This window comes from Drosophila gunungcola, unplaced genomic scaffold (genome assembly GCF_025200985.1).
Source record: "Drosophila gunungcola strain Sukarami unplaced genomic scaffold, Dgunungcola_SK_2 000016F, whole genome shotgun sequence".
Taxonomy (NCBI): domain Eukaryota; kingdom Metazoa; phylum Arthropoda; class Insecta; order Diptera; family Drosophilidae; genus Drosophila; species Drosophila gunungcola.
In genome coordinates, this window is record NW_026453199.1 from 566,216 (window position 1) to 588,062 (window position 21,847).

The 21,847-nt window shown below is 45.3% G+C and overlaps 1 protein-coding gene across 9 annotated transcripts in view; it reads left to right on the forward strand.

The window, feature by feature from the left end:
* LOC128263693 (gamma-interferon-inducible lysosomal thiol reductase) overlaps window positions 1–21,847 on the forward strand; it is a 284,704-nt gene that overhangs the window by 174,468 nt on the left and 88,389 nt on the right. Inside the window, exon 3 of one of the 9 annotated variants that reach the window (XM_052998791.1) lies at window positions 18,171–18,957. The exons of the other annotated variants lie outside the window; for them this stretch is intronic. Coding sequence (XP_052854751.1) covers window positions 18,171–18,185 — 15 coding nt within the window. The 3' untranslated portion in view covers window positions 18,186–18,957. Of the gene's footprint in view, window positions 1–18,170; window positions 18,958–21,847 lie in introns of those variants that run through there. 9 annotated transcript variants of the gene reach the window in all.

Consider the following 21,847-nt stretch of genomic DNA (forward strand, 5'->3'; position numbering starts at 1 on the left):
TGACTTTGGAGAAGAATGATTTTGTTCCAAGATCGGAACATGAAGAAATTAGACAAAAAGTTATTTCTATCCTTACACAAAAAGTTTTAGTAATTTTTGATCCGAACCATCCGATTGAGTTGCATACTGATGCATGTTCTCGGGGATATGGTGCCAAATTGTTACACAAAATCAACAACAAGTCTCATGTCATTCAAGAAATCCACCTACAGCAGAATTGACTTTAGATTTTAGAAAAACGAGTTAGTTTGGCGGATATATCTTACAATTGGCATTTGGCCGAACAGCTTCAAGATTCTGAAATAGTTAATATTGTAAATAAATTGATAGAAAATTTTCTTGCTGAGGACATTGCTAAAACTTACGAGTTGAGAGCAGGAATATTGTATCGAAAAGTTCAGTGAAATGGTATAACTCGATACTTATCAATTGTTCCTCGACCACTTAGATGGTCCGTAATAAATCAAATTCATGATACCATCATGCATTTGGGATGGGAGAAGACTCTAGATAAGGCCTATGACTATTACTGGTTCGATAATATGTCCAAGTATATTCGGAAGCTTGTAGATAACTGAATTACCTGTAAAATGTCAAAGTCTTCTTCGGGTAAAGTTCAAGTAAGAGGAGGCTTTCGCTAAATTTGTTTATTTAACCCACACGCTTAAAATTGATGCTGAAAATTGCATAAATGTTGTCAGGTCGGCTATTTCTCTTTTTGGAGTACCAAATCGCATAATAGCGGATCAGGGCAGATGTTTCGCCAGCACTAGATTTAGTGAGTTTTGTTCACAACAAAAAATGAATTTGCATTTGATTGCGACAGGTGCAAGTACGGCCAATGGCCAAGGTGCATTATGAGCACCTTAAAGAACTTATTAACGGCCGTTGAAACTAGCAATCGATCTTGGCAAGATGCATTAGGAAAAGTTCAATTAGCCTTGAACTGTACGTTTAGTCGAGTGACAAAAGCAAGCCCCTTGGAATTGTTTATCGGCAAAGTTGCTCGCCAGTTGGGGTTGCTTCCACCCTGTGATATGGTAGAAACATCAAACAAGGTTAAGTCCAAAGTTGAGGGGGCCGTTTCAAATAACTGAATTGTTAGAGGGGGTTAGATATATGCTAAGGTCTTTGACAAATAAAGGAAATATATAATGACATAAGAAAAATTTCCAAATGCTTAAATACCAGTTGAATTTGAAAGTTGTAATAAGGATTTAAATAATGTAATTGAAACAGAAACTGTTGAAAGAGACAGTACAGTTGTTTTTAAGAGTTAATAATGAAATCATGTAAAAATAAACTGTTGAAAGAGACAGTCATGAAAAAATTGAATTAGAAACTGTTGAAAGAGACAGTAATGAAATAGTTGAAAGACACTGTTGAAAGAGACAGTAATGAAATAGTTGAAAAAGTCACTGTTGAAAGAGACAGTACTGAAATCATTTAAAAATAAACTGTTGAAAGAGACAGTACAGTTGATTTTAAGAGTTAATAATGAAATCTCTAACAATAATGTAAGCACAAGTGCAAAACAATTGTTTTGATCATGGTGTGTGGCACATTAGATAATATTATGAGAAACCTGAATGGTTAATGATAATGCAAAAATACGCTGTATCAATAGGAAGATGTTATTTGAAATGGAAATTATAGATTAAGATGAAAAATTAAAAGTTATATTTGAATAAACTTTTATAAGGTGGTTGAATGGTAACAAAGCATTTTTGGTAAAATTGCACGAGGTCGTGTAATGGTCAGGATGGCCGTGTCGGCGCACACTAAAAGTGTGTGAATGTTGGTATGAGTGTATGGGTATACAATCTCTGGAATTTCACCAGAAGACTAATTTCATCATTATAGTAATATTGCATCAGCCTCTAACGGTGCTGTGCGTTCCCAGTCAAGAGAACTACCAGTTGCCAGATATCGTTTTTAAAACTTATTACAAAGGTTTTTATATTTTTTTAGACCACTTGTAACCCGGGCCGGACCAAGGTGTAAGTCGGACCGTGCCGAGAGTCAGCCTGGCTGAGGGCCCGGGTTAAAAACTAGATCAGTTTCAAACTGTGGGTTCAGGGAGATGGCAACCCCTGTTCTAACTATTGCCTTATCCGGGCATCGTGGATCTTTGCCCGGGTGGACCAACAAAAAAACAACAAACACCACAATGGAGCCACTCCTAAGAAACCCGTCACGCTGGAGAAGGTGGGTGCTGCAACAGCGAAAGGATCTGCGAGCGTTGGCACCGCCTGTGCTGGCACCAGCTATACCGAAAGGGCCCCATCCCATATGGGGGTGAAAGGTGGAAGACAGTCGGCCGCCAGCACCTCTGCAAAGTTCGCGTCGGCGCCAAAAACAGCAGAATGTGCGGCTAAGACTTTCGCCTCACCCACAGAGCAAAGCAAATTTACGAAAACAGGAGCAAAATCGCAAAATCGACTCCTCAGCCGAATGGTTGAAGAAGGTGGAGTAGGCGAGAAAGGTGCTCCCTAATTATGGCCAAGACAGGACCTGCGGCAAAGAGATCGAAGGTCCAACCAAACCTTTCTTTTGCGGACATAATTTTAATTGGGCTGGTGGACGAGGGAAATCCCGGAGGCCGGATCCCCAAAAATCAATGGAAAGCAGTCGAGGAGAAGCTTGCCATCTTGTGTATAGGCGTAGGGGCGAAAATCGTCGGGCTGGATTGGCCCCGAGCGAGGATCTGGCTGCCGTCCTCCATAAAGACGCTGGAAGACATCCTCTTCATTTTGCAGAGGTGCAACCCAAACCTTTCCACGCACGACTGGAAGGTCGTAAAGGTGGAGCAGCATGAGGGGCCGGTTAGTCAGGCCATCGTCGTGCTGAACAAGGATTCAGTTTCCCCAATAGAGGCTGCTCACGGGGAACTGAATTTCGGGTTCAGCGCGATCAGAGTGAAGGTTAACAAGGGAGACTCGAGCGCGACGGAGGACCCGGTCGGCAACCCAGCTGAGCAGGTTTTTCCGAAAGAGCTTGAGACTCCTGGGGACGAAGCGCCGGAGGTCGCTATTTCATCGTTAAGCAGAGTGAGGCATGCTGTAGGAGACGACGACCTCAGTGACGATGAGGAAGCCGACGTCACGGTGGTGGAGGGAAACGTTGCAGAAGTCATTAAGACAACTGCAAGTGAACCACCAACACAGTAAGGCAGCCTCTGCTGCTCCACCTGGCTGACGGTGGACCAGACCTAGTGCTGGTACAGGAACCTTGGGTCGTTGGAGGCAAGGTCTGTGGACTAGGCGCCAAGAAATTCAAGTTGCTACTTGACCCTAAAGGAGGTAAAATTCGAACAAGCATTTTAGCCAAAAGGCACCTTAGCATATTTCTGCTTCATAATTACAGCAATGGAGACTTCGGCGTACATAGAGGGAATAACCGATACAGCTCGGCGCTTTCAACAATGTTCTCCCTGCAGCCATAACCGAACCCCTCATAGACCTGGGTGTTGAGTTTCAAGTCGAGGATCCATTAATTGATGAGCAGAATGGTCATCTCCACCCTAGGAACCTCAACACAAGCAAGGTTCGTGAACAGGGGAACCCCTCAGGGTTGTGTACTCTCCCCTCTACTATGGAACATCGCAGTGAATAAGCTGCTGTGTAACATGGAAGAGGATGGATGTAAGGTTGTGGCATATGCGGACGACGTTGCCATAATTTTCTCAGGGAAGTTCCCTCAGACACTATGCGACACTTAAAATACTATCTGACTGGACAACAGAAAGAGGTCAAGGGGTAAACCCCTCGAAAACGGAGCTGGTGCTGTTCACAAACAGATACAAGGTTCCTCAACTAAACCCACCAACATTAAATAACTGCTCTCTCTCTCTCTCTCTTAGTGATTACGCTAAATACTTGGGGTTAGTACTAGATAAGCGTGTAACAAGGAGACTGAACAGCCAAGAGAGAACGAGAAAGGCAACAATTGCCCTCTATTCCTGCAGAAAAGCCATCGCATCGAAATGAGGCATATCCCAGAAAATCGTCTACTGGATACACACAGCGATAATCAAGCCTATTCTACTTTACGGAGTGTCAATATGGTGGCCTGCGCTAATGAAACAGACAACCACAGCAAACCTTAACAAGGTTCAACGAATGGCATCCTTATGCATAAGCGGAGCCCTTCGCACTACCCCCAACGAGGCGTTAAATGCTATTCTGAACCTTCCCAGCCTGGACTTAGCCGGCATGGAGCGGGCCTAAACATATGGTCATGCGAGGATACTCCAGCAAGACACAACGATCCCAACTAAAACGGATAAATGCGAACCAATAGAATACAGCCACTCCCCCTTTGAAGCATAACTCCCAACCAGAGAAGACTGCGAGCAAGTTCTACCGGGCCTAAAACAGGCAGTCAATTTCTACACTGTCGGCTCCAAATTAAATAATCAAGTCGGACTCCGACTTAACATCAGGAATTCCTTCAGACTTCCGGATCACTGCAGTGTCTTCCAAGCGGAAGTATATGCTATAAATGAACTGATGCTCCTAAACGATGCAAACTGTCAAAAGAAATCGGTAAACATCTACAGTGATAGTCAAGCGGCTATCAGGTCGATTATCTCGACCAATACAAACTCTCAAACCATATCAAACTGCCGCAATTCTCTACATGAGATGGCACTACCGTTCCTCTCCTTCCGGACAAGGAGAACATTGGTATGCCGATGGCATAAATAAATAACTTGCGAGCCTAGAATGGACACATGTAAGGCATTGTCGCATCTCTCGCCAGACATGGCCAATTATGATGCGAAGAGAACTTTTGAACTTCTAACTCACCGAGTGGTGACTGCTAATACGAGTGCTTACAGGTCCTTGGCTGGTCAGCACACATGCAAGCAGACTGGGCGCGCCCCAAAACGATTTCTGCAGAAGCAGCAGGGACGAGGAGGAGGAGGAAACGATGGAATAAACGTTGTGTTCCTGCTCGGCCCTATGCAGATCTAGACTATACAACTTAGGGAATCTTTTCATGAGCAGTCTATCTGAACTGGCGAATAATGAAATTCATTAAAGCAACAGGTAGGGACCTATGCTAGGTCAGCTGCGGTAAGAGGAGCATACAATTATATAGGAAAGGGGACAAAGATCCACGCGGTATCACAATGGACCTTCTAGGTCTTAGTGTGTCAATAATTTGACAGCTGCTCTAACCTAACCTAACCTAACCTAGACCACTTGTGTACCATAGCCGCTTATATGGACTCCGTACCTACAGAGGACAAGTCCTTTTAAGAATATCAGAAAAATTATTAAGAAAGTTTATATAGCAATCATCTACACTAGCATGCGACAAAACTAAAGACCAATTAACAGTTATTATATCATTACTAACAGCGAGTAGATTATTTTCATTAAATGTGTAAAATGTAACTTGATGTAATTCATGCTCAAATTTACGTTTATGTTGTCATCTTCCTGATACGGCAAAAAATTCAAAAAGGTAGGCAGGTTGAAATATTACGATGATTTCTCAGCCAGCACAGTTATGGATTCAATCGATAGAGATCGATCTTACTCACATTGTGCTTAAAGCCTGTAGATACCACAGAGTGCCTTTAGTATAGTGGAGAGTTTTATGGGTGGCAAGTCCTTAGGAGTTCGATTGCCAGCATGCAATGAAAAGTTCCAGGTCGGAAGAGCGGCAAAAACTGAAGAGAGGCCATTTCCAAAGAGCACACTTAGAACGGCATCATATCCAGCGCTTGAGCGATGATCAAGCAAGAAGAAAGCGCAACAAAGAGCGCGTTCAGCATTATTGTCAAAGCCGAACCAGATATTTGTCGCGAAGTGCACAAAACAGACAACAAATGCGTATCCAAATGTTGTTCTTGGTACGTTTGAAGAGCGCGATCTGAGCATCGAGAAATTGGTAAACATCGCACAAAGCGGGCGGAGAAAAATGCAGATGTTGCAAGCGCCAGTAGCGCCAAATACTGGGGGTTTTTTGAAGCTGCCGTAGGTGTTGATGTACGTGGAAGTTCTCCAATAAGTGGGTTATCCACAACAGTTACTTCAACTGGTCTGTCCCTATGAATAAAACGGCCTACCTTGACCGATTGAGGCCAAAATTCGCCACTTAAAACAGTGGAAAAATGCTGCCCAGGAACTCCCGGATTAAAGTTTAGTGACGAAATGTCCACATCTTTCTTTACAAAGCTGTTGCAAGATATGGTATTAACTTCGATATGCAGCTTATCGGACACATATTTGCACAACGCCTCTGGATTCGTGGTAACAGCAAGTTGTGAAGATAACTTCTGCTTGGCAGAGCTTGAAATGCACACAGCTAGGGGCCAGTCCAACTAGGCGTTTCTTATTGGATTTATGAATCTTCTTCACACTGCTAAAGTAGGTTTGGCAGGATCGTTACAAGCTATGTGAAAAGCTCGGCGGCAAAGAGAAAAACACGGAATCGCATCGAAACAGCGAAGCTGCGCGGCAGTTACTTCGGAATTGCATTCCGAACAGACTGACATAGCAATGAGAGCTGACTGAGCTCATGTCGGACTCTTATTGTTTTAGGAGCCTGTATGTACCCGCTATCAGGAATGTTTTCTAGTTTTATTATGGTGGTTTCAAAATAGTAAAAAATTTTGAATAGCCCAACCAATGTCCAATGAAGTGTCGATTCGTTCGTGAATGCGCCGTCTCCTGATTAGTGTCTGTACACATACTCGGTGAGCTGCATTATTCTCATGCGATTGGTTTCGGTCCAACGCATTTAACCAATCAGAAAATCCAGTTTGAAAGTGTGACGGTTTTGGGGTTCACCAAAAAGAATACATAGAAAAGAGAATATTTTTTCCAGTAGACGGAGAATACATGAGCCACACCCGTTTGATTTTGCCGCCACTTATGTGTTTACGAAAAAACATAGACTGAGAAAAAAATCTTTTACTGTCGTCGTACTGTCGAATTGAAGCAGAAAAACCACACTCAAAGAGTTGACAATCGTTAGGGTCTCTATTACACCAAATGTCTTATATTTCGTTGATGACATTTTGCCATAAGTCTTTGCCATATTTCCCCTAAAAAACAAACGAAGTTTAATTGGCGCCATCTGTCGAACTGAATAGCCATCACAAGAAGCTAAGAGCGTGCGGCACCCCTAACCCCCTCTTACAGTTTTGTAATTCTCTCTCTCTCTCTCATCTGCTAGCAGCGGCCGATCAGTAGCTAAGCAGCGGCAGAGGACGGACAAAGAACATTATAAGCCCCTTAACTTCTAACTTTATAAGCCCCACAACTTCTACATAATAGCTCGATTTTAAAATTTTATGGGACTTCCGATATATCTAACATGTCTCAGAGTGACAGTACATACTTTCATGATTTTTCGGCGTTTTGAAATGAACTTGATCTTGCCAAATTTCTAGAATTTATAGTTTCCGAGATCTCGACGTTCATACAGATGAACAGACAGACGAATATGGCTAGATCGACTCGGATATTGCTCCTGATCACGAATATATATTCCTTATCTGGTGGGAAACGCTTCCTTCTACCTGATACATACTTTTAAACGAATACAATATTACTCTTCGAGAAAGGTATAAACATAATCGTAAATTTCAATTCGATAACGAGTGGTCCATTTGATATTTACAAGAGATTTTACTTTTACCATTGAAAAAGGTTCAGTTCATGTTTGAAAATAGTAAATTTTTAATTTCTCTCTCTTCTATAGCTCTCTCAAGTCGAAAACGAGAGAACCATGCAAGATTTCGACAAAAATCCAATAAGTTAGAGGAAAAGTAAAGTTACGAAATTCAAACTCCAAAATTCTACATGTGTTGTCCCGCTTGCATGGCTCTCGCTTGTTTTTCGGGTATTTGAATTTAATGTGAGAAGACAAGTGTGTTTTACAAGTGGAGTGCAAGAAAAGGTAAGTAGTGTTTTTATAACTTTATAAATAATTGAAATGTTAGTAGATGATAATTTATGATTGTAACTAACAAGTTATCGTTTTAGTATTTAAAATTTCATAAGTTTTTTGTTTTGTGTGTGTAGGTGTCTATGCTGGCCTGCAAAAAGGTTTTTTTTTTTTTTTTTTTATTAAGAAAAGCTTAAAGTAATACAAAAGACAGATGAAGAAGAAGTAGAAAAGTCTGTTCCCGCGGGACCGCCGCGGGACGGATGGCGGTCAGGGGTTGCCGCCCGTCCTTATTGCTGGTTGCGCCGACTCTGTTCTCGACGCCTTAAGTCCTTCAGGATGCCAGCGGCCAGATTAGCTACCGCATCCCAATTCCTCTGGTTTCAAGCATGCAATTGATTACGTTATCAACTGTCAGGAAACGCTCGGTTCTTAATTCAGCTTCGGCTCGGTTCCTCGCGTATAGGGGGCAGATGAAGAATGCGTGCTCCGCGTCTTCGATGCTTGCTGTGCCGCAGTGGTCGCAGCAGGGGTTCGACTCGTGCTTGAACCTGTACAGGTATTCTTTATAGCATCCGTGCCCGGAGATCATCTGTGTGAGGTAGAAATCTACCTGCCCGTGTCTTCTCTGCAGCCAAGAGATTAGACTGGGGATTAACCTGTGCGTCCACGGTCCTGTACTCGCACTGTTCCACCTCCTTTGCCAAGCCTCTATCGTGCTGTTGCGCTGGGTCCTACCTTCTGTACTTCCTGTCCTTGGTTCTGCCGCCAGGAGGTCTATTGTATTGTACCGGCTATCACTAGCACGGCTTCCACTGATACCGTGCAGAAGCTGCTTGTGATACGCAGTGCGCTTTGCACTGGCGACTATATGTTGCGGTCTTCATAGCCTCGGCCCATATGGGCGCGGCGTACAGGATGGTCGAGGTCACCACTGTGGCTATGATCCTTCTGCTGTGCTGCTTTGGTCCTCGGGTGTTGACCATCATCCTTGAGATGGATGCAGTCGATCTGGATGCTTTGGCTGCTGCATAAGCTAGGTGGGTCTTGAACGATAACCTGTGATCGATCATTACCCCAAGGTACTTGATTGAGTCGCTTGATGCTATTAAAGTTAATCCGACTCGAATTGTTGCCTTCTCAACAATCTTCCTGCTGCATATGAGCACTGCCTCCGTTTTGTGCTCGGCAAGCGATAGCCCGTTGTCTGCGAGCCAGCTCATAAGGGTGTCTATGGAGAGGCTGCACCTTACTGTGGGTTTTCGCTACTGTTACCAGCGCTATGTCGTCCGCAAAGCCCACTACGGTGCATCCTTCGGGTAGTGCAAACATTTAACGAAGCCAACGTCTCAAGGAGGATGGTTCCCCGCTGTGTCGTACTAGCGCTGCCCCATGTTGTGGACCATGCGTTGAAATCACCTGCGATGAGGATTGGTGACTTGCCGCGTACGTCGTCAGCGATCTCCTGCATTATTGCTCTGAACTCGCTAATGCGTACGCTCGGGGCAATGTAGCAGCTGTAGATTGTTAGGCCTCTGAACATCGCTCTGGTGTATCCCGCCCTGGATGCCCTTTGCGATAGGTGTCCAGAAGGCTGCCCGCAGCTCCAAATCGCTGCTCTACCGTCCGCACTATGTTGCCATACGCCTTCGTGTTTGGCCTTATAGGGCTCGCTGATTATTGCCACATCAGCCTGTTGTTCGATTGCCGTCTGGGTTAGTAGGTCCTGCGCCACTCTGCAGTGGTTTAGGTTAATCTGTAGAACCTTAACCATGCTGTATACAGTTCAGAGCTTTCCGGTACACAGGACAGGGCCGAGTGTTCGGCCTCTCCTCCAGTTATTCCTCGTCTCGTGCAAATGATACATTTCGGTTTGCCCTGAGTACAAGTTCTGTACTTGTGACCATCCTTGCCACATCTGAAGCCTGCGTGTTTTTGGCTGTTGCCTCCGACGCTGGGCATCTAGCAGACATATGGCCTATTCCCATGCATTTGTAGCATCGCCTGGGCTCCATTTTCTGCCTTATGCGGCCGATTACCCTACCTACCCTGATTTTCCCCTTGTCGAGGATCCGCTGTGCATGCTCTTGTCTGAGGTGAACCGTCGCCGTTTGGGTTCCGCCATAGGCCTTTCGCATCCTAGGTGCAGCGCCCGCCGGGATATCGCATTCCTTCTCAGCGTAGACTGCCTGTAGTACCTCCTCGCAGGTGGTCATCTCGTCCAGGTCGCGGATTTCCACCTGTACCGAGTCCTCCAGTATAGCCACTTCGGCTTTGCCGCTGAAGGCGGACTTCATGGCTGTATGCAGTTGCTGCGTGGCTGGGTCTGAGGGTTTCTGCATCTTGCCTTGCACCCCATCCTTAAGCCCCTGTAGGGTAGGCTCGGTTTTAACCAACTTGAGCATATCTGCGTACGATCCTTCACTGCATTTGATCAGGAAAGCGTCAGGGCGCTGGCTCTTCCGATTCACGGTGAGTCTCGCGTGGTCTTCGCTTTCCCTGATATCCTCAGCAGTCACGCGGGGCTTCTTGGTTTTGCGCCTAACCTGCTTCCAGCAAGGGTTTCTCGTCTGGTTCCCTGCGCCAGTATGCACCCTCTCTGTGCTAGCGGCTTCTTGTCCTGGGCCAACAATCGATGGCGTTGTCTGCTGGGTTGCGCAGGCGGTCGGAGCCCTGACGTGAGTTTCGTCATAGCCTGCAGTGAGTCGATCGTGGCCTGGGTGACATGACGGACAACCTTCTTGTTGTTACTCTTCGTGTCAGTAAATTTCGCGATCATTTTGTCGAGCATCTTACCCAGCTCATCGGTGAGAGCTGTGGCGCTTTTCTGGACCCGCTGCTTCTTCTGGGCTCCATCGATCGAGGCGATCGAAGAGGCTTCAGGGCTGGTTGTTTCCCGACTTCTCTTCGGCGTGGTTTGATCGTCCACATTGCTGCTGAAGTTGAAGATTGTTCCAGCTACTTTAGGGGGCGCTGACAATGGTTGAGCCTCGGAAGTCTGCTCTATCCCCGTAGGAGACCGCGGCACCTTCTGGAACTTCCTTAGCATCTCTTCCTCAGCCCTGGCAACTGCAAGGGCCTGGGCCTCGTCATGTCCGGACCCTTTCTCCTTATCCATCGCCTGCACCAGTCGGAGGTCCCTCGGTGAACCGGGATTTCCCCCGGCTTATGCCTGATGGGGGCTATACCGCTCCGACTCGGTCCCCAGGGCCCCGTTTTGAGCTGACGTCGCTATCGCGGTGGGGTTGGGAATTGGCCGGTAATTTGGCTTTTTGCTCATCCACCCCTGGAGGCAGTGGCGAAGGTGGTAAAGGTTTAGTTTTATATTTATTTTTATTTTAAATATCCCGGGTAACCGATATCGGATAGCTCCCTAGCAGCCGCTGTAAAGCTCAATCGGGAAAGCTTAATGTTAAGCTCACTGTTAAGCTCGGCGCTGTCCAACACTGCAATCAGCTGATCGCTGTTGTTTGGTTGTGCCGGAAAAAACGCGCGTGTGCGGCTTGTGGAAACTGAGAGAAAACGCCAAAATATTTTGCGCTCAGGAGTGGAGCGTTGCTGTGTGGGTGCGGAAGAGAGAGGATCCCCCTTTTGTCCACCAAGCTTGGCCATCGGTTGCAAGCGAACCTTCCTGTCGCGTCTGTGGTACGTACCTGCAACCTAAGGTGTCCCGCACTAAACAAATCACACTTTTAGCTATTTTTGATCTTCACGACGAAATGGAAATTCGAATCTGATTGGAGAGCGCGGAAAAACCCGTCCTCTGCGTGTCACCAAAAAAATCTGTCCTGCAAAAAGGTGACTCTATATGTGTGTGTGTGTCTATGCCATTTGCTGCAATAAAAATGCATAATTACATTAAATTATTAAAATTCGTTCCAGAAATTTCGGAAAATTTTTTGTTCAATAAGTGCAGCGTTCAAACTTCGTTTTCCATGTTGACCATTAGAATCCCAGAATCCGAAATATCTGGAACGCAGAAGGGCTTTTTGCATAGACTGTGCATTCAGAAAAAAACTTCTTAAAAAACAGAGACAAACATTTTAGGCCGTGTTTTGGGAGAAATTTTGGTAGCCTGAATACCAAGCCATAGAAACACCTACCAGAAGCTTAAGTATCAGCAGGAACCGAAAATACGATTCGACCACAACAACATCTTGAAAAACTCAGTTTCATAAAATAAATTTTTTTGTTATAAGTACATTTTTTTATATATTTTAAATTGTTCTAAAACATATGTACATAATACAATAATAATAAAAATATATGAAATGTACAATAATATCAATTTGTTTTTTTTTAATAACAAATATGCAATAATAAAATTGTTATATTAAAATATGAAATTTACAACAGCATCGGTTCTACATTTTGATATAATTTTTTTTTTAATAATTTGATACTGTTTTTACATTTCGACGATATTAAACTGATTTCATCGAAATGAGTATCATACCTTATCAATTTTTTTTTCTGTGTAGCCATGATTTTCATAGCGTTAAATTATAGACTCAGATTTATCAGCAATTGAATCAAAACCATCAAAAATTATGTATGAATTTTATTGTAACGTTCTATTAATTAAAAGTTTTTCTACGAACATAATATATATGGTTACAGATTCAATATATTGTCTTCTAAAGAAGATTTTTACCGAACTATAAGGGACAATCCCGACCACCTTGATACCTCTAATTATAAGCAAAAAAAAAAAACAATTTGATGCAGTTCTGGCTAATAATACAGAACCAGGAAAAATGAAGGAAATGTACATGCCGGTTAGGTTATGATTTCTTTAGCTGGGCTTAAGGCTAAGGCATACTCTTGCTTAGCTGAGGGAGAAGGAAATGATATAGAATGCATTTATAAATTAAAGGTATAACAAAATCAGTTATTAAAAAACTAAATCATGAAGACTGTGACACTCAGGAGCGCACAGAATAAACATAATATATAAGAATAAACAAATAATAAACAGAAGCAGTAGTTATAGATTAAGATAGTAGTAAAATGCAAGAAGCAAGAAGTTAAGTAGGCAAGAAGCCTAAATAAATATAAGTTAAAACGGAAATATTCAAATATCCGGGCGGGCGCGCCAAACAAAAGAAACGGTCACACTGACCAACGGCCACCACAAGCCACACGCGTTATGGCACTGGCTATAGGATTAGGAAACTACAGTCACACTAATTGTGACTGGCAAGGGCCGGGAGGGATATGCTGTGAGCAAACTTCTCTGGGAGTTAACTGCGGAGTCTTTTTCGGGATAGGGACTAGTACCCCGTCCGCCCAATACATTGTAGTTAGCTTTTCCCCCCTTTCCCTTCTTCCCACCCTCCAAAAGACCGGCCGTCATCAGTGATATCCGACCTTTGGGATTCCTTCTCCACCCCCCTAAAGACCGGCCGTCATCAGTGATATCCGACCTTTGGGATCCCACACCCCAAGACCGACCGTCATTAGTGACACCCGATCTTCAGGGGACTCCACCACTCGGTTCTCCGAGGCGCTCCTCGGCCGTCTGCCGAACCGATCCCACCTGGTTCTCACCCGGGTTGAGTCGGTCCGCAACGCGCCCTGACCACCGCTCGGTTCTCCGAGGCCCACCGCCGGCCCAGCGCGCCCGGGACTAAGACCGATGAGATCGGCAAGGCCGACCCCTCGTGGTTGCGACACGTCTCATACCCTGGTAGACCCAAGCGGCCTCCAACCTCTTCTCGGAACTGGTAGACCCAAGCGGCCTCCACCCTCTTCTCGGAACTGGTAGACCCAAGCGGCCTCCACCCTCTGCTCGAAACTGGTAGACCCAAGCGGCCTCCAAACTGTCTCATCCTCATAGACATAAGCATAGCCAAGAGGGACGACGTGGCCTTTTCTTTCTCACCCATAGGACGCCCGCCGCCACCGCCGCCGGCCGCGACGACGACACCGAACGACGACGCAGACGTCCCCGGCATCCTACGGGCGGACGAGCCCCGGCAGCACGAACTCTATCTATCGTATGTACACGATAATTCTTAATAAACGCATACCGATTCGATTTCACTGAACCCCGCTTACGTGTCATACTCTGGGAACCGGGTCGAACTCTTCCAGCACCCACTCCTGACATCAATAAATGTTGGAACGAACACCTGGACACCGTTGAGCTACCTCAGCAAAGCAGGATCGTTACATGGCGCCCGAACAGGTTAAAGTGGTTGCAAAGAGAAAGACACCGGTACAGAGTTATGCCGACGTGGGTGTACCTAGCAACAAAGGCGGATCTGATCGAGTACGCAAGGGAGTTCGGTCTAGACGCAACAGGAAAAGTGGAGGAGCTAAGACAGATACTATCAGCATTCGCAAGGAACCCAAACCACACGGAGACGATCAGGCGAAGACTGGGAGAGCTAGCAGAGAAGCACAAGAAGGAAAAAGGAGCAACGGATCAGAGCAGCACACCAGCGGAGGAACTCAACACAATAGCGAACCAGATCGGCCTACTGGTAAAACAAATCAACACCCCACCACGGCAGGAATCAGAAACTCCAGACATACCGGACAGGAAGGAACAAAAGGTAGAAGTGGAAATCCTAGACCGAGTAAGGAGTTGGGGGATCCGCTACCAAGGAACAACCAATCCCTCGGAATTCCTCAGCAAGATGGAGGAATGGGCCAAAGGCTACGGCATACACAAATATGCCCTGATCCAGACGATGCCATTTATCCTAGAAGGAGTAGCAGGTGGAACACTACACCAAGCCAGATAAGGATGGGAGGACCTCAGGGAGGAACTGTTAGAATACTTTTTGCCACCAAGATATAAGGAACAGTTGGAAACACAAGTAACGCAACTACGGCAGCGAGAAAAAGAGCTAACAAGGGAATACGCAATGAACCTGAGGAAATTGATGAGATTCACAGAGTATTCAGAAGAGACAAAGTTGGACCGGATATACAGAAACTGCAGAAGCAAAATAAAGCTCTACACGAGACGGTCGGGATTTAAAACATTATCAGAATTCCTGAGGTTGGCAGAAGAGGTGGAAGAAATAGAAACAATGGAAGGAACCAACAGACCAATAACAACAGGAAACCAGAACTTGACGTCGGAAATCTGCATGAGATGCGGAGTACAGGGCACGCCGCAAGAACCTGCACAAACCCAAGACTGTTTTGCTGGGTATGCGGCAGAAATGGAACAAGAACAACGGACTGTTGCAGAGCTGGAGCGGGAAACGCCAGAGGCCTGAGCAGATAACGCTGGCGGCTCAGGACCGGATTTCAAATATTGGCCACAGTAAAAATCGGACCAGTAAAAGCAAAAGGAACAGTGGACACAGGAGCTTCACGGAGTGTGATCAGCAAGAGAAGATACAACGAATTGGGAAAATATGGAAAATGGAGGAAGGGAAGGACGGAAATAACATTGGCGAACGGATCAAAGCAAAGATTGGATGGAGATTTTACAACCAACATACAGTTCGCAGGAGAAGAATTCGAGTTGGACTTTCTCATCTAAAATCAGGTGACAGGAGGAATATTATTAGGAATGGACTTTCTGGCCAAAACTCGCACAAGAATCCAATGCGGCAACCTGGAGTTAGATATCACCGAGGCAGAGACAACACAAGAATAAAAAGAACCCGGGCAGAGCACAGACGATACGGAACCGACGGAGGAGGAGATCAGCAAATTTCTGGAACAACAAAGGCAAGTATTCGAGGGAATGAAGGGAAACAGTAATATCACGACACATAAAATTTACATGAAGGACGACAGACCGGTAAAACAACGATACTACCCACGAAACCCGAAACAACAGGCGATAATAAATGAGCAAGTGGATGAATTGCTAACACTAGGATTGATTGAACCATCACACAGCCCATACAGCGCGCCAGTAGTATTGGTAAAAAAGAAGAACAACGAGTGGAGAATGTGTGTGGACTATCGACTGTTGAACGAAAGAACAGAAAAAGACGCCTACCCGGTACCGAGAATGGACTTTATCTTAAATCAGCAAAGTTCATAAGAACGCTAGACCTGAAATCGGGGTATTGGCAGATACCAATGGAAGGTCTCAGTCGGCAATACACAGCGTTCACGGTACCGGGACGAGGCTTGTTCCAGTGGAAGGTCATGCCGTTCGGACTCACAACCGCACCTGCCACATTCCAGAGAGCTTTAGATACGGTCATAGGCCCAGAGATGGAGCCATTCGCGTTCGCATACCTGGACGACATCGTGGTAATCGGAAGGAACAAAAAATAACACTTGGAAAAATTAAGAGAGGTTTTCAGAAGGCTACAAGCGGCAAACCTAAAAATAAATGCGGAAAAGTGTAATTTCTTCCAAACCGAGCTAAAATACTTGGGACACATTGTAACCGACAGAGGCATCAGAACGGATCCGGAGAAAGTGGCAGCCATTCGAGAATTACCAACCCCAAAAGGCACTAAGGATGGCATCATGGTACAGGAAATTCATCCCTGGGTTCACTGAGAAAGCAAGTGCCTTACAAGACCTGGTAAAGAAAGGAAAAAAATTCGAATGGCTGACCCAACATCAAGAGGCTTTCGAGAAGATTAAAGAAAGTTTAACAATGGCACCAGTACTAGCATGCCCAGACTTCACAAAACAATTCAAGCTACAGACAGACGCAAGCGATCTGGGGATAGGAGCAGTACTTACCCAGGAAGACGCCGAGGGGGAACATGTCATCTCGTACGCAAGCCGGAAGCTGAGCAAGGAAGAGAGGAACTTTAGAGCCACAGAAAAAGAGTGCCTGGCAATCTACTGGAGCATCAAAAAATATAAAATGTATCTGGAAGGATACCGATTTGTAGTGGTGAACTCTATAGAAAGCCCTTCAGGGAGGGTAGCCAGATGGGCACTCGGACTACAACCGTTCCAATTCGAGATTAGATACCGAAAAGGAAAGTTGAACGCAGTAGCAGACGCATTGTCCAGGGCTCCACCAGTAGAAATAAAAACCGCGAACTGTCAGGGCGATTGGTTGAAGGAAGCATACGAGGAGGCGCAGAAAGACCCAAGCAACGAGGAATTCAGAGTGGAAGGAGAAAGGCTCTACAAAAGATGCGGGAGAGAAAGGGATAGACAACCATGGAAGCTGTGCATTTCAGAAAGCGAGATTCAAACGGTGCTTAAAGAAAACCACTGCAGCACAACAGCGGGGCACATGGGGATATTAAAAACGCAGAGGAAGGTTATGCAACGATATTTTTGGCCCAGAAAGCGGAAGGACATTGAAAAAATCGTAAAGGCTTGCGAGAGCTTCCAACGATACAAATTGTTTCAACAAAAAACCGCGGGGAAAATGCTGACAAGAATAACCGAAGCACCATGGGAAACCTTATGTGTCGACTTCGTCGGACCTCTACCACGCACGAAGCATGGAAACACCACACTAATAGTGATAGTGGATAGGTTTTCAAAATGGACCGAACTCGAGGTAATAAGGAACGCAACGGCAGAGGCATTCCTGAAAATATTTCCTGAACGGATAATCCCCAGAGTTGGTGCGCCAAAAACACTGATATCAGACAATGGGGTCCAGTTTACGGGAGGAAAAACAAAGACCGCCATCAAACAGTGGGGCATACAGCAACAATTCACGGCACCATATACGCCGCAGCAGAACCCAACTGAAAGAACAAACCGAACCATAAAAACCATGATATCACAAATGGCAGGGGAGGAACAAACTAGGTGGGACGAGAATCTGCCGGAGCTAATGCTAGCATATAACAGCAGCACATCCGAATCAACGGGATTCAGTCCAGCACAAATACTTTACGGAAGAGAACTCCGACTGCGGGGAGCACTATTTGATAGGGTCACCAAAGGGTCAGGATTAGCGACAGAAACAGTGGCAGCGAGGTGGAAGAAACTACGAGGCATCAGAAGCGAAGCGATCGAGAACATGGAAGGAGCAGCAGAGACACAAAAATACCATTACGACCTACGTAAAAGAGAATGGAAGCCAAGTGTAGGACAGCTAGTCTGGTGCAAAAAACACTACCTATCCAACGCAGCGGAAAAATTCAACGCTAATTTAGCACCGAAATATGACGGGCCGTGGGTAGTAGACAATTTTTGCTCGCCGGTGATAGTTAGGTTAAAAAATTGTAAATCGAAGAAAGCAAAACGCGCATACATTGGAGATTTAAAAATATATATTGACACTAACCATGAACTAACCAACCTTGATAATAAAGAAACAGAAGGTAACTCATGCGATGTATTGTTAATTTCAGAAAACAACAACATGAACAAATTCGATATTACGAAGAAGAAGTTCCGGGAGAGCAGCACACGGCTGCAGCAAGAAAGACGAGCGGCGAGGCTAATACTGGCGAGACCAGCAGGGGCGGGCATACAGATCAGGACAGCACCGACTCGCGGTGCAGGCTAGCTCTGCTACAAAGAGAAGAGCCGTCGCAACCAGAGGGTCAACAGACAGCCCGACCGCCAGCAAGAACGGCCGGGGCGACCGCTAGAGGCGAACGGATCCAAATCGCCCATGTTCCCCGCAGGCCCCTTGAGGCAGTGGCCGACAGGAATGTTCAGGAGCAACAGGTAGAACGGGCAAGGACACCGTCGCCAGACCGGGACATCCTGGAGCTGCACCCGAAGGTCACGGAGGCACAAGCGGCGGAGGCACAGGCAGAGGGAGCAGCAGCAGGCCATGAGACGGAGGCACGCCCAGACTCACAAGCACCACAAGCGGAGTTATTCACGAACGAGATGGGGTGGATCTTACCAAGGGATGCAACGATGTCGGCCAGGGCGGTCGACGAGATTAAAGAAAGATGGAACAGAAGGAGAAAGGAAAAGCAGCAGAGCATATTGGTAAAAGACGAGCGAAAGACGTGGAAGGTTATTTTTGGAAGGGGAACCCGAATTACTATAAGACACTTCGTGCCTTCTCAAGAGGGGGGGAGGTGTGGCGCTCAGGAGCGCACAGAATAAACATAATATATAAGAATAAACAAATAATAAACATAAGCAGTAGTTATAGATTAAAATAGTAGTAAAATGCAAGAAGCAAGAAGTTAAGTAGGCAAGAAGCCGAAATACATATAAGTTAAAACGGAAATATTTAAATATCCGGGCGGGCGCGCCAAACAAAAAAAAAGGTCACACTGACCAACGGCCACCACAAGCCACACGCGTTATGTCACTGGCTATAGGATTAGGAAACTACAGTCACACTAATTGTGACTGGCAAGGGCCGGGAGGGATATAAAAAGGGCGCCGGTGGCTCATACAGATTCACTCTGCGGCCGACGGCGAGCGGAGAAGGTAAGGCTTACGCATTGGTGTGAGCAAACTTCTCTGGGAGTTAACTGCGGAGTCTTTTTCGGGACAGGGTCTAGTACCCCGTCCGCCCAATACATTGTAGTTAGCTTTTCCCCCCTTTCCCTTCTTCCCACCCTCCAAAAGACCGGCCGTCATCAGTGATATCCGACCTTTGGGATTCCTTCTCCACCCCCCTAAAGACCGGCCGTCATCAGTGATATCCGACCTTTGGGATCCCACACCCCAAGACCGACCGTCATTAGTGACACCCGATCTTCTGGGGACTCCACCACTCGGCTCTCCGAGGCGCTCCTCGGCCGTCTGCCGAACCGATCCCACCTGGTTCTCACCCGGGTTGAGTCGGTCCGCAACGCTCCCTGCCACCGCTCGGTTCTCCGAGGTCCACCGCCGGCCCAGCGCGCCCGGGACTAAGACCGATGAGATCGGCAAGGCCGACCCCTCGTGGTTGCGACACGTCTCATACCCTGGTAGACCCAAGCGGCCTCCACCCTCTTCTCGGAACTGGTAGACCCAAGCGGCCTCCACCCTCTGCTCGAAGCTGGTAGACCCAAGCGGCCTCCAAACTCTCTCATCCTCATAGACATAAGCATAGCCAAGAGGGACGACGTGGCCTTTTCTTTCTCACCCACAGGACGCCCGCCGCCACAACCGCCGGCCGCGATGACGACACCGAACGACGACGCAGACGTCCCCGGCATCCTATGGGCGGACGAGCCTCGGCAGCACGAACTCTATCTATCGTATGTACACGATAATTCTTAATAAACGCATACCGATTCGATTTCACTGAACCCCGCTTACGTGTCATACTCTGGGAACCGGGTCGAACTCTTCCAGCAACCACTCCTGACATTAATAAATGTTGGAACGAACACCTGGACACCGTTGAGCTACCTCAGCAAAGCAGGATCGTTACAAGACTATATCGAATGTTTTAGACATAAAATATTTTTTATGGTATAAATAATAAATCAAATTTTTTTTGTTTTATTACTTAAGCAGATCATTTACAGATATCCATGAGTTTTAGCTAGCACTTTGTTCATTTTTTCTTTACCAGGAAAGCATTCTTGTCCTTTACTTTTTGAAGTTTCACTTCATAAAACTACACTTCAGAATTATTGTATTGATTTCCAAGAAATTTAATTTTATGAATCCGATAGTATTTACCCTACATACTAAACATTTTCCACATACGATTTTTTAGGGTTCTATTAAACCACTCACATATAGAAGCCCTAAGATGTATATATATATGATAATGATTTATATGAAATTATTTCATTAATACAAATCCAAAATAATCCAAAATGGAATTATGAAATTCTTTTCCTTGATCAAAATGTATGTATTTGGTGTAAATGTACTATTTATAAAAACAGTTATCATTGCATATGCTACATCCGGTGCAGACCTTGTCTTAACTGGTTCTACGATCGCATACTTTGAAAACGTATTTTTTAATTAGAAGACAATGATTGCCTAGTTAATAGTGTTATATACCTGAACATCTCCTTTTTTTTTTAATTTCAAAACATAATCTATTTGCAGATCTGTATCATAGGATCTATCTGAATCAGATAGTTGAATATCTAATCTTTCCAAAGATGCAAACTAAGGAATTATGTGATTATTTATTTATTTTTTTTATTTTTCTCTTAAATATCTGCCAACATAAGCGTAGTATCCTACTCACATCAAGTGGGAGGGGTTAAGGACAGGTGAGTTAAGATGTTTGTTACAATTAAATTTAATTAAATTTAGCATTCAGAAAATAATGCGAACATGAAACGCGAAATAAATCATGACCTCGAAATTCTTCCTACAAATATCGAGGGCAATAGGTCGAAAGTGACGAGTAGACCTTACAGGGATGAAGAACCGTATTTGACCCAGTAGAAAGCTTAAATGTACGAGTCCAGTTATTAATTTGTAAACGAACATGACACAATGGCAGGTCCGATGATCCTTGAGGGAGGGCAGGTTCAGTAGATGAAGTCAATCCACGTAAGATGTTAGGTGACAATGTGTATCCCAGTTTAAACTACGTAAAGCAAACAAAAGGAACTGTTTCTGTACCGATTCTATAAGGTACTGATAATTGGTGTATTTACGAGACCAAACACACGAACAGTATTGGACGAACCAAGGAAATGTTTTGTGGTATAGGGGCTATAGTGGTTGAATAGCACTCCAATGTCTGTTAGGAAATTTATGCGTTCAAGATCATTCGATCCAATAGAATATGAAGTGAGGAGAAGCCTCTTCCGATAAAAGGGCATTAAGTTAAATATCGAGTTTTTTAAAAACAGCAACTTCTGGATGCACCAAGAATGCAGATTGTTCAGATCGGCTTGCAAAAGTTCATGGGAATTGGGCTTCGTCAGCATGCATCATAATATGAGAAGAGAGAACTACTTGAGGTAAGTCATTTATGAAAATTCCAAACAGAGCCTAGGTGGCTCCCTTGCAGAACACGTGAGGTCACGTGAACAAAGTTAGAGAATGTGCTTTTAAACGCTACTGTGCTTTTAAACTATATCTGAAGGCCATAAAAAAAATTCCACAGAACACTGATGTGGCGGTGGCTGACTTGGCCGCCACGTTACAG